We start from the raw sequence: 13,428 nt of genomic DNA, 5'->3' as shown, positions 1-13,428 counted from the left end.
CTCTTTCCTAAGATTTGTAGGTTGTAAGAAAATTGGTCATAATGTGTGGCACCCCTCCCCTACCCCCCACCACGTATGTGCTTTGCTTTCTCATTGTTTTTACCCTCTCATTTCTTTGTCATGGAGAGTTCTACTTGTTTATTCCCTTTGCTGATTTGCTTTTCTTCCAGCATCAACTTTACTTTGTGGAGTAGAGTTTTATTTCATTTTGCATTTTTAATATTCTAGAAATCTTTGTCTCTCCCAGCTCTGTTTTCATATTAGCCGATATATAGTTAGTTTTTTAATTTACACCTTCTTATATGTCTTAGAGTGTCAGGCAGTATAGTCTAATGGTTAAGAGTGGGATTACCTGCCACTGTGTTTTAGCTGTGTGATGTTATCTAAGTTATTCATATCTCTCTGTGCCTCCATCTATTTCCATCTCTATAAAATGGAGATAATAATAGCGGCTACCTCATTGATTGTTAGGAGGAATAATTGAGTGCATATATGTAAATTGTTTGGAAAAGTACCTGGAGTAGAAGAAACATGTGATAATTATTAGCTATTATCATCCTTGTCATCATCATCACCATCAGTTAACATCATTCTGTGTTTCTGCTCCAGATTCATGGGGGTCTTTTCTTCTTATTGAAGTCGCTAAAGAGTTTTCTAGTTTTTCTTTCTTTTCTGGTTACAATGAAAACATTTTTAAAAGTATAGTTTTCTCCCTCAAAATTGTTGGAATTTTGTTCTGCAGTATTCTTTTTATAGCCCTGGTGTGTGTTTCTGTTGCTTGTTTATCCATTTCAGAATAAGAAGAGCTCTTTCTAAACCTGGGTTAACAAAGAGATTCATGTCTGACGGTTCTTGGCCCTGCGTGTGATCATTTGGGGTGTTGTAGAATCACTTCTGAGCGCCGTGCAGGGGGCCTGTCAATGAGCTCCCTTTCCGCTGACCAGAGGTAATCAGGTCAGGCAGCTGCCCCAGAGTGAAGTGGGAGCCTGTCCTATCATCCCTCCTGCTCTCTGACACTCTTCCTGGGTGGAGGAGAGGAAAAGCAGCAATCTCCCTTGTGAGGGTCCCTTCAGCTACCTCCCTGGATGTGATGACAGTTCTAATTCTTGACCCGCTGTTATTTGGAAGCTGGGGTTTGAGAGAGGCTGTTACAAGGGAAGCACCGATTGAGAGGGTTGTCTGACAACTGGCCACCTCACTCAGAGTCACTCTATGTCTGATGGTCTGTCACCTAATCCTCTGGTTGGCAAATACATTGAAATCCTTGCTAAAGTGGAGAAGGATACACAACCGTCCTTACTGTTTCCTGAAGGCAGCTTTTCTTTACTTCAGGCAGTAAAACACACATCTCATACCTTCTCTGGTTCTGGTATGTCTCTGTGGTTTTGTAGTTAATGAGAAGTCCTCTGGGCCTTTGCAGTAGACTAACTATATAAGGCCCATTTTTCTGAATTTTCTATTTTTCTTCATTAGGTATTTTGGTGACAAATTAGAAGAGGTTGTTGGGGCTGCTGTAGGGGATATAGTTTTCAAAAGAATCCTCTCTGTTTTAACCTTTTATTGCTCTTAGATGAGGTCTTCCTAAAAGGTCTCTAGGCTGTCATTCAATGGAATCTTTTCACAGATAAGGACGATATTCACTGACAAAATGGCAAAATTAATAAAGGGGGAAAGAGGAAATGAATGAGATTTATTTTGAATTTTATTAGTTTTAGTAGTATAACTTGTGACCAGTTAGTTTGGGCTATCACGTAAGTGAAATGAACCAAACACCGAAGGCTTTACAAATCACCCTACTTGTACTGATAAAGTTTCTGACATTTGTCTTATGAAGTTATATTGTTTTTTTATACTGGGGAAGATGAGGACAAATGTGGCAAATGTTATTCAGTGAAGTGTAGTAATGGAGACTGACCTAAGAGTCTAATCTTCTTTGCCGTCTTCAGCGAGCACTCCTGGAGCCCCTGCTCTGGCTATGACGGTAGAATTTTTGCTTCTGACTCAAGCGTAGTGATGAGTGTCAGCCTGTTTGCTAAGAACTTCTGTGATTTGTTCTCTTTTCTGTTTATTCCTTCTCATCACACTATTATATTTTCAATATCGATTCATAATTTTTTTAAAAACATTTTTATTAATTTTTAGAGAGAGAGAAAAAGAGAGAGGGAGAGAAGCATTGATGTGAGAGTAAAACATTTATCAGCTGCCTCCTGCACGCCCCCCACAGGGGATCTGTCTGCAACCCAGGCATGTGCTCCAACTGGGAATCGAACCAGCAACCTTTCAGTGCATGGGAATACACCCAACCAACTGAACCACACTGGCCAGGGCTAGATTCATAATTTTTAAAGGGACATTTATCCCTGGGGATTTGTAATTTAATTTTCACTATTAGATTCATAATCCTAGTATTTACCTTTTCAGTTATTGATACCTCAGTCTTTTTCACCAGGCTTATACATCATTTATTTACATTGCAAATACTTTTCCCTACAATGACCATCACTTCACTTTTGTTCTTAAAATCACCTTTACCTTGCTATAGGCAGAAGGAAGTTTATCCTTTTGAATTAATAGTCTGCTTCATTTTTCAACTTCTGTCATAGAGTTGCATAGTTCAAGTCAAATATTCACTTTCACTTTAGTTTGGCAAATATTTGGGACTTTTGAATGTATTTTTTTCCTATTCTACTTTTACACTTTATATGGAAGATATATATGTTGCAAATTTTAGGCTATCTCACATAATGGCAGTATGTAGAAAAATAGGGCTTAGGACACTTTTCTTGCTTTTGATTACTTTAGGCAAGTAATTTATTTTTCTGCAGAACCGTCTGTTGAACAGGCGTGATGGTGTTTGTTCTCATACCTGGCAGTGTTGCTATCAGGACCAAGTGAGGTAGAGCAGGATTTTTAGTGCTGGCTATATCCTGTCAATCGTGGACCTTTAAAAATATAGTTTCACCCCAGCAGAAGGCTTAATTTGTCTAGGGTGGAGCCTAGCCATCAGTAACTGTGCCGTGTAGGCAGGGTCAGAACCACTGAGGTAAAGGATGGGGAATCACTGAGAGACATGTTAGCAGGAATAATAGAAGGTTTGACACAGGACCATGCTGTCGCATTGTTGTACAGAAGGGAAATAGCTGTGATAGAAGAATTTGAACTTCCGTGTTCAGCATGAGCTTATACTGAGGTAACTTCAGTAAGTTGACCACTTACTGATTTACTCCATTAAGATTCAGATGATATAGTAACACCCTACTTTTACCCAAATTTCTTGGATTCTGTATATCAATTAGGTTAAACTTCCCTTGGGTAAAGTAAAACTCTAAATGCAATGCTTTTCTTTCCTACTTCTTAATTACCATTTTATAAGAAGTGTGTTGTATCTTATGCTTAATACATGTATATAAAAGTAGTGATTGGATACCCTCTAAACAATGAGAAGCCAGGTAGTGGCGGGCATACATGTATTGTTATGTTAAGAATACATTCTAACAGACTACTTCAGAGTAAATCGAATTCCTTCTGTGTGTCATTGTACCATGTGCTGTTCTTGGAACCCAAATGACATACTTGGCACAAGGGTATAAAAACAGTAGTCACTAAATGAATGGCGTGTTCTATAGAGTTTAGATTTTAGGGAATAAACTTGTCTCCAAAAATTATAGCGTGGGTAGATTTTTCTCTTTGAACTTGCAACACTGAACCATGCACATCTTACCAAGATTAAAACAAACAAAAAATAAAAAGTTGGGAAAGTTTTATATCTGTTTACGAAATTGAATTTGTAATTAAAAACTTTTCACAAAGAAGCCAATAAGATCTAGATGCCCCGCTAGGGAATTCTTACAGAATTTAAAGAAGAAAAATGCCACTTTTATAGAGATTAGAAAAATAGTACACATCCCAAGTGTTGGGAAAAGTTCTGTGCCCCTGCTAGTTCCAAGTGATTGAGGGCTCCTGGGATTCTTATGCTCTGCTGGTGAGAGTGGAAATTTATCAAAAACGCTTTGTGAAATCGTTTGGCTGCCTATGAAACGTGAATAGATGCATAACCTCTGACTCAACAATTTCATTCCTGGTTATATGAATGCCTATAAAAGTGCACCAAAAGATTTGTAAACAGTGTTTATTGCAGCATGATCGTAATGGCCCCAGTCTGGAAACAACCCCAGTGATCGATACATAAATTTCATACATTAAAATACTACACAGCAATGAAAGAAATCAGCTACTGCTGTGTACAACGGTATCAATCAATCTCACAAAGAAAATGTTAAGAGAAAGAAGCCAGTAAAATAACTTATGGCTTCATTTACATAAAATGCAGACGCCACCACATCCTACCTGTGGCGCTCCTCTTCAGAGTAGCAGTTAGGTGGTGACTGGAAGGGATGGGAAGGAGCATCTCGGGTTTTCCTTCTTGGTCTGGGTGGTGGTTACAGGTGTGTGTTCATATCCTAAAAGTTTATGAAGCTGTAAATTTACAATTTGTACCCTTTATCATACGCCTATTATTCATTTTTTAAGAAGTAAACAACTCAGAAAATAGATTGATTATGAATAAAGTGGCCTGGAATGACTTTAAGTAGGCACTGATAAGTAGAAACTTAAACCATACATTTATACACTCAGTATATTCAACATAAGATTGTAAGTGAAGTGCAGTTCACCTGATTTCTTCCCACATTGCTCTGCATGGTTGATTTATATGTGACTCAAAAAAGAATTTTTTCCTTTTTCCTTTAAGGGATGGAAAAGAATTCCTGTAGGGTTAGCCTATGGGTAGCTCATAAAAGAATCCTAATGACCTATTCATATATGTTTCATTTTTTTTTAATTGGCATCCTACCTAATAAAAAGGTAATATGTAAATTACCATCACTCCGCTATGCCCACGATTGGGCCAGCGGGAGGCACAGGGGGCGGGACTTGGGGTGGCCGGGGTAGCCGATTGGGCCGGTGGGACGCTGAGCTCAGCATCTGCGCCATGGCTGTGCTGCGGAACAGAAGGGGCCTCTGGGGCTCGAGCTCATGTCCCGCCGCGGACCATCAAAAGCGGGGAAGCTGGGTGCCTGTCCGCTCAGGCACCAGGCCTTTCAGAAGCCTTCACGGCGCCGGAGGCTTCTGAAAGGCCTGGTGCACCAGCGGACAGGCACCCAGCTCCCCCGTGATCGAAAGCAAAAGTGTGTAGGGGACCCTACACATACATGATTCAATCATGCACTGGGCCTCTAGTCACTTAATTAAAAAAATGTATAGTGAGTAAAGGGAACTCGATCCATGAGATGCTTATAAAAGCTTAATTGTGGTGGTGGTCTCTCACCCTATTAGAATTGTTTTCATTGTGTAATAGAGACCAGAAGGACCTTAGATTATTAAATGTTTTACTTTGTTGCTGTCATGGTGAAATGATGACAGGATCTATTTCCTTTTTAGGTGCAGGTGTTTGGACTGTATTCTGGAGAAGAATTTCATGAGACCTTCGACTGTCCCATTAAAGTAAGTATTCAGTAAGTTTTAATTTTTCTAAGGGTTTTCTCAGTGAAGGCCATAGGATTACAATACTTTGAGTGCTACCAATTTTTCATTAATTTTGTTAATAAACATCTATTAAACACAATGTATTGTAGTAACTATTCAGTCCTTTAAAGGAGTACAAGATGTATATTATATGATTGTGATCTCAGGAATATTCTTGTAGTGGGTGAGATCTCTCACACACACACACATACACGCACACGCACACACGCGCATGTCTGTAATTAAAGAATCGGTTGGTAAAAACAATATGAACAAGTCAAAAGCTGAGAGAAAAGTTATTTTTAGCTGTTCTTGTTAGTGACGGTTTTAGATGGAATGATGTTTGGGCTTTAGTGAATGGATAGGGCAGATGCAGAAGTTGGCTTTCCACGTGGAAGAACAAAATAATAGAAATGGAAAGGCCAGAAAGTTTAAATTGTGTTCAGGAAGTGGCAAATAGTCTAGTGTACATAGTGCATGCGCATAAAATACTGACTCGGCAGGATTGCTGTATGGACAGATGGAGGCTTGCTGTATATCCAGGCTAAGGAATTTGGACTCCATCTGTTAGATAAGGAGAAATTATTGAATTTTAAGAACAAAGACATGACATAAACTGAGGTAAGCTTAAGGAAAATTAATATGGCAGCTATATGCAGTATAAACTTGGAGGCTGATAGCCACACGGCAGGAAGACCAATTTTAGATAAACAGTTATGTTAGTTAAAGTGATTATTAAAGTTGTTAAAGGAAGAAGTCATTTATTTTTTTCACTTGCTTATTCTAACATTTATGGATTGACAGGTAAAGAGGAGAAAGGACCAGATGGTGTTTTAGAAAGCCAAATCTGTCAAAATAGGGCATGATTGAAGGAGGAGAGTGACTGGGAACGAGACAGTTTAGAAGACTAATGCAGTGCTGCAGGTGGGGCGGGGCAGGATCCCTGTAAAAAGAACAATAGTGGGTGCAGGCAAACCTCCGAGACGTTGAGGATTCAGTTCCAGACCCCTGCGAAAAAGCAAGGATCGCAGTAAAGCGGGTCATTCTCTTTTTGCTGGCGGAGGGTCTTGACTTCAGTTTGTTAAAACACAGCACCTGTGAAGCTCAATAACGTAAAGAGCGATAAAATGAGAGATGCCCGTTTTCAAGATGGAGTAGAAGAGATGAATTTGGAAAGCCTTTAGGAGGTAGACCTAACAGACCTGGGTGATGGATTTGATGAGGGTGACGAAAGATGAAGGAGGTGAGGGGAAATCTAGGTTCTTGCTGTGGCACTGGTGTGTGCATGCCATCTTGAAATAAGGGGTGATGTGAGTAAGGACGTTGCTGATTTGGTGTTGAGATTAGATAACTGGAGCACATCTTTTAGGAATATTATGGAGGTTTTGGAAACCTGAGTGAGGGGCTCAGGATAGAGATTGGCCCTAAAAACACACAGTTGATAACCACAGTTGAGTACGATGAAACCACTTTGAAAGGCATTATCTAGTTAAAAGTTAAAGAGTGAGCAGAGAAGAAAACACGATGAAATTTTAGAACCCTCTAAGTTAAAGGTTCAGGCCGTGGGGGGCAGAAGGGGAGGTGAATGACAGCAGGGATCTAAGAAGAATCAGAGGGAACAGAGGAGATCCAGAAGAGATCTAGGAATAATAACATAATATGTATTTAATTGAAGATTTATGAAAGTATACTTGTGTGGATTTTTTTAATGCCTGGAAATTGCTTTGTGCTAAGTTAGAAAAAAACCCTGAAATGTATTGGTGATGTCGTGGGTTTGGGGATAAGAAGGTACCAGGCAGAGTATGTGCCGGCCTACAGCCAAGATGGGAGCCCATAGTCCTGCACCGAGTGGTGCCAGGAGACCTTCAGAAAGCCCCTGGCAAACGACGTGGGGAGTGATGGGGTGGAGCAGCCTGGGGAGGAACCTGTGTACGGGGTTAGAAAGAGATAGGCTGAGTGGGAACAGAGTGAGAACCAGGGGGACAGGAGCTGAGGGTGGAGGTAAAAGGGAAGGGCCCGAATGGTTAGCTCCGTGACTCTCTGGTCTTGCGGCTTTTTGGTGTAAGGACACCACTCGGTGTCTCTGAGGCTGCGTGGCCCTACCTGTTCCGCCTGGCGCCTTCAGTCGTTGGGAGGCATCCTGGACGAGGAAGGAGCTCGTTGGGCTCTTTCTCTGGTATCATTCTGTGAATTGTATTCAGTCACAAGCATTCTTGACATCTTACCACCTTGATTGACCTACCTTGTGGTCTGTAAGGAGGGAGACTCCTCACTCATCCAGAAACTAGAACTAATTCACTCTCGTCTGTTAGCTTTGACCTGGCTTCATAGGAGAAGTATTTTTAGAGAAGCACAAAACTCAGACACCTCAATTGTTGCAGAATATTACCTGAATAGATTACTTCCTGCTAATACATAAGGATAATGTTTAGATCATGCTGCCTATAACGTATAGTGTTTATTCTGTGCCTTAACCATGGCTCCTATCTTGTTCCCTAGATCATCGCCGTGCACCCACACTTCGTGAGGTCCAGCTGCAAGCAGTTTGTGACCGGAGGGAAGAAGGTAAAGGCTGTGTCTGCCTCACACGCAGGCCTTTAATATGTCGTCAGCATTTTTAATGTTTGTTCATTAGGAGAAATTCTGAGAAATAACAATGTAATGAAATCATAAGACCATCATGTCTTGGGGAGGTGTGGCCCCGTATTTCTCACTGGCATTCTCTTGGAGTAGCTTCAGAGCAGGAGAAAAAGAGACAGGTTGTGACTCAGACTACCTTCTAACACTCTGAAATATTGTCTCTCCCACAAAAAAGAGATAGAGGTATAGCATTAAAAAAAATAACAGAATCAGTTAAACTAGTGTTTTTTTTTCCCCTTTGTAGAAAATCTCTTGCAGGCCTTGATAAAGTTTTAGAACAATTCTGACTATTTTTTTCTGTCATGTTCTGGCATATTTTATTATCTTAGCGCTATTTTAAAAATAGGAGAGTGAAATAATCCTTTTTTGTATTTATATGTTTGTTTATAGGTATAGTAAATTGTAAAACAATACTTCTGTTTGTAGAATGTTAATTTTTTTTTCTATTTTCATTAACCAGAGGTATTTTTTAAAACCATTTTTATAACAAAATGCTACTATTGTGCTGGCATTCTGAATATTATTTCATATTCAGTTTAGAACTTGGTGGAAGGCGGTGGTCTGTGGTCTGCAGTGCATAGCTGTGGAATGGCCACTTTGAGGCTCAGATGCGGAATGTTTCCTAATGGTTTATGATAGTTATCTGTCTTTTTCCCTTGTTCTGCTGCTGCTTCACAGAATGATAGTGTTACCAAGCAAGGACCAGCCACCTGGTGCACATAGGAACCAAAACTGTGACATTGGCTTTGGAGGAAAGAAAGAGGTTTTTTGTTTTTTTTTTTTATTGCTGAGGCCCCTCAGGAGACAGGAGGCACCACTCAAATCTGTCTCCCCAAACTGGGATGTGGACAGTTTTAAGGGTGAGGAAGAGCAGGGTGGCAGGTGGGAGTGTTAGGGTGTTATATTTAGGAAGTCATTGCCTGATCTAAGGGTCATGACTATTTATGCCTGTGTTTCCTTCTAGGAGTTTCATTGTTTTAACTCTTAAATTTAGCCCTAGAATCCACTTCGAGTTAATTTTTGTGTATGGTGTAAGGTAGGAGTTCAAATTCATTCCTTTGCAATTGGATGTCCAATTATCCTAGGGCCATTTGTAGAAAACATTGGGGTTGTTTTTCAACATTGGCTTGGCCCCTTTGTCAAAAATAAGTTAACCATAAATTTTTGGACTTTCTGTTCTGTTGATCTGTGTACCAGTACCCCTTTTAGGTTTGAGAGCCACTAATTTTGCTATAATTATTTATGGGATGACCAACAAATTAACTCCTCTTCAGGCATTTTGATTTTGAGTTCTTTCCCTTTAAAAAGCCATGATAATGTCTTCTACTTATGTTAGAGGCTTAAGAAACATTGGCCTGTCAATATATCCTCTATTCAGGGATTTCAACATAAAGTATTGACTGATTTATTTGGATTCATTAAAGTTTATTAATAAAAAGTAGTGTTTACTCAATAAGCCATAGTGACCTCTTTGTATACAGTTAAGTAACTAGAGATTTCCAAAATGTACAGCAGTTTGGTGTAGCTTGCAGAAATCTCCAAAGAAAGTTCTTCCTTATCTTCTGTGTGTGTGTGTACTTTTTAAAGAGCACTCTCACTGTGTAGTATTTCCATTAGTGTGTTTGGTTTGTTTTGTTTTAAAACAGAAAAAAAGCTTTTAATTATGAAAGGGGTAGTATTGTAAAATGATTCTTTTCATCTTGAAGTGTTAGCAAATTTTTAAGAGGAGCGGTGGTTGTTTTTTGTTTTGTTTTTTAAATAACAAAGTTAAGACATTTTAGACCTCAGAAAAATGAAGAAAGCAGAAATTTACATTGGCCCAATCACAATACCACTCATTCCAACTTCGTCTAGCGCCATGAGCTAAGCAGAACAGTTTGAAGAGTCCAACATTTAGCAAATGGTGGTGACCTTGCAGTGATTGTATATTGTAGATATCAAGCCTTCTCTGTTTAGAGCAGATGGCAGACAATGGGAAGAAAAGAAAGTAAAGACAAATATCATGTAACTGAGAGGTTATGACCTTCTGCCTTTAAAAAATAATTTAATCTTCAAAAAAAATTAGGGCAAAGACCAGACAGATGAAGGTATATTGTGGAACAAAGCATTTTTAACCCTTAAGAACACTGATCTTCCCTAGACTAACAGCCAAATGAATCTTGGAATTATATGCCAACTCCTGTAAATGGTGAAAGTGGCATGGAGACTAGAGAAGTGAAACATGAAAAATAGAAATCCCACAGTGAGATATTCATGATGTTATTTCATAAAGATATTTGAAAGAATGCCTAACTTATTTTAGTTGTTTTGATTTTATTAAAAATTTCCATTCCTTGCCCTAACCGGTTTGGCTCAGTGCATAGAGCATTGGCCTGCGGACTGAAGAGTCCCAGGTTCGATTCCGGTCAAGGGCATGTACCTTGGTTGTGGGCACATCCCCAGTAGTGGGTGTTCAAGAGGCAGCTGATCGAAGTTTCCCTCTCATCAATGTTTCTAACTCTCTATCTCTCACCCTTCCTCTCTGTAAAAAGTCAATAAAATATATTTTTTAAAAAATTCCATTCCTTAAAAACATTTAAAAAAATAATTAGAACATACATTTCAGAATAACCCTGCAAAAGAATATTGTAGCAGAAAAAACCTGATACTATAGTTTGACACATTTCTTGATATTTCCTTTAAAGGTTCCAGCTTCTTAGGTCTTTAGAGATACTCCATATCCACCAGGGACTAGGAAGAGGATGCTATAGTTCTGTCTGGCATAAACTTTTATTTTAGGCTTTCAAGGTAACTTCTTAGTAGTTGAATGGCATAGCTAGATTCATGGACTCCCCTGCCTGACACATGAGCATATAAAAAGCTTATTCTAAATTCTGTTTTGTTTCCATGTTGGGGGCGATGGGGGAGGAAAAGAAAAAGCGCATCTCTTAAAAGGCCATTGGAGAGAGCTTCCCAATGTATGAACCAATGGATTTTTTAAAAGTGTAACCTTATGTAGCAAGAATTCTAATACATGAGCATAGCAGTGAGGTTTCTCTTTTAGAAACAAATCTGTCAGGCAGATCTTGTCTGGATTTTTTTTTTAATTGCACAACTTTTTCTGTTAGAAAATAAACGTTAGGTTCCTATGACCTTTACCTTTGAACTCCGAAATGCACTTCATAATAACTGGTTCTACTATTTGACAAATTATTAAATTGTCTCAGTGCTGTTAGCAGCAGAGTTCATTTTTAAAAACGAGGTAGTCAGCTGTTTGGCGTTGTGGTGGGATAGAATGAGGGGGGCCTGGCTGCAGGGACAAGTTGCTTTGTAAGCTGGAAATTGTCACTCAGCAGAGGAGGAAAGGACCTGTGTGAATGAAATGAGGAAAAGCGTCTCACTGTTCACAGCTGAAGGCTGGTGGCACATTTCTCCTGAAGGACAAAGGCGGTAGCATCAACGAGCTTCTGTAAGTTTCCAATGGTGATTCGCAACAGCAAATTGCATTTTGAATCTTTTTTTCTTTTCTTTTTGGAAGAGGATTCAATAGAGCAGGTTTTTGTGAGAATACAAATCTTTTTAGATTTCAGATGGCCCAGTAAACCGCTGTGACCACTAAGCACAGGAATGTAGAGGTGCTTCCTTGTGTGTGTGCTTATCTTCTGGTCTGATTGGGCCTGGAGGTCTTGGGGTCAACAGTGATTTGGCATCAGTTATCCCCCATTGTCCACTATTCAGTGGATCTCCAGGAAGATGCTTCTGCAAGTGCTCAGATGCTTGATCTTAGGCAGTCTTCTACATGCAGACTGTTCTCGCACATTACTGCACCGGCAGCCATCAGTTTTATGTCCTAGTGGTTGCATGTTGAACTGTTGTAAATACATACCTTAATTTCTACTAGGTACTATGCTATAAATCGTCATTCCATTCCTAGAAATTCATTTCATGCTTTGAACATACCAAAATTTATTAAAAATCATCAATTATTAGGAGGTAAAATGCAAATACAATGGTCACAATCATTTTTTATGTATGCAAAACCAAGTTGTAAAATAGCTATATTATAAAAGTACTAGAGGCTCGGTGCACAAAATCCATGTCCCTCAGCCCAGCCTGCACCCTCTCCAATCTGGGACCCCTCGAGGGATGTCCGACTGCCCGTTTAGGCCCGATCCCGGTAGGATTGGGCTTAAACGGGCAGTCAGACATCCTTCTCACAATCCAGGACTGCTGGCTCCCAACTGCTCGCGTGCCTGCCTTCCTGATTGCCCCTAACCCCTTCTGTCTGCCAGCCTGATCACCCCCTAACCACTCCCCTGCCAGCCTGATTGATGCCTAACTGCTCCCCTGCCAGCCTGATTGACTCTAACTGCCCTCCCCTGCTGGCCCGGTCACCCCCAACTGCCCTCCCCTGCCAGCCTGATTGCCCCTAACTGCCCTCCCCTGCAGGCCTGGTCACCCCTAACTGGCCTCCCCTGAAGGCCTGGTCACCACTAACTGCCCTCCCCTGCAGGCTTGATCGCCTCCAGCTGCCCTCCCTTGCAGTCCTGGTCCCTCCCAACTGCCCTCCTCTGCTGGCCATCTTGTGACGGCCATCTTGTGTCCACATGGGGGCAGCCATCTTGTGTTGGAGTGATGGTCAATTTGCATATTACTACTTTATTAGATAGGATATATATTTATTGCTAAATTGGCTGAAGCTAAAAATAGAAATCTAGTGTTTAAAATAGAAATCATTTTTAGTCTCAAATATAGGTGTTCATTTCTTTCAAAATTTAGTTTTTTGTCTCAAGTATTAATTACTTTTTCATGTTAGTATGTAGGACTCCCAAAGTCTTTGAGATGGATCCATGGCAACTTCATTATCCTCAGTCATCCTCCTCATTTCATATCCATCAAAGCCTGTTGAGAATAGAAGCCTTTTTTTTCTTTAATGAGTTCAACTAACATCCGTTTGTAATGTCTCCATATGGATTGCAGCATCCCCCCGACTTCTGATGTTAAGCCTAGTGTCTTCCTAGAGCCATCAAACTGCCTTTGTTGCTGCTGAAAATACTTTGCTTTGCATGTGGAGAGTGCTGTGATTGTTCTTAAGTATTTTGAATAGCAAATGACTGTGCAAGAATCATTGCCTAGTTCAGAATGCTTATCATGTTTTCTTGAGTTTAATACCAGTTGACTGGGAGGTTTTCTCTGTCTTTTTTTTTTTTTTTTAAATAAGGCTCTATGAACTACTGTTACTAACTCTGGGAGGTTTTTATTCCTTTTTTTTTAAGATAAGGCTAT

At 40.0% G+C, this 13,428-nt stretch overlaps 1 protein-coding gene across 1 annotated transcript in view; it reads left to right on the top strand.

Annotated features, from left to right (window-relative positions):
- Nucleotides 1-13,428, top strand: part of VPS41 (VPS41 subunit of HOPS complex) — a 141,622-nt gene that overhangs the window by 61,509 nt on the left and 66,685 nt on the right. Inside the window, exons 6-7 of the mRNA XM_008151427.3 lie at nucleotides 5,440-5,502; nucleotides 8,023-8,088. Coding sequence (XP_008149649.2) covers nucleotides 5,440-5,502; nucleotides 8,023-8,088 — 129 coding nt within the window. The remainder of the gene's footprint in view (nucleotides 1-5,439; nucleotides 5,503-8,022; nucleotides 8,089-13,428) is intronic.

The sequence above is a fragment of the Eptesicus fuscus genome, chromosome 14, assembly GCF_027574615.1.
Source record: "Eptesicus fuscus isolate TK198812 chromosome 14, DD_ASM_mEF_20220401, whole genome shotgun sequence".
Taxonomy (NCBI): domain Eukaryota; kingdom Metazoa; phylum Chordata; class Mammalia; order Chiroptera; family Vespertilionidae; genus Eptesicus; species Eptesicus fuscus.
The sequence above is the reverse complement of the archived record's forward strand: the minus strand, read 5'-3'. Positions and strand labels throughout refer to the sequence as shown.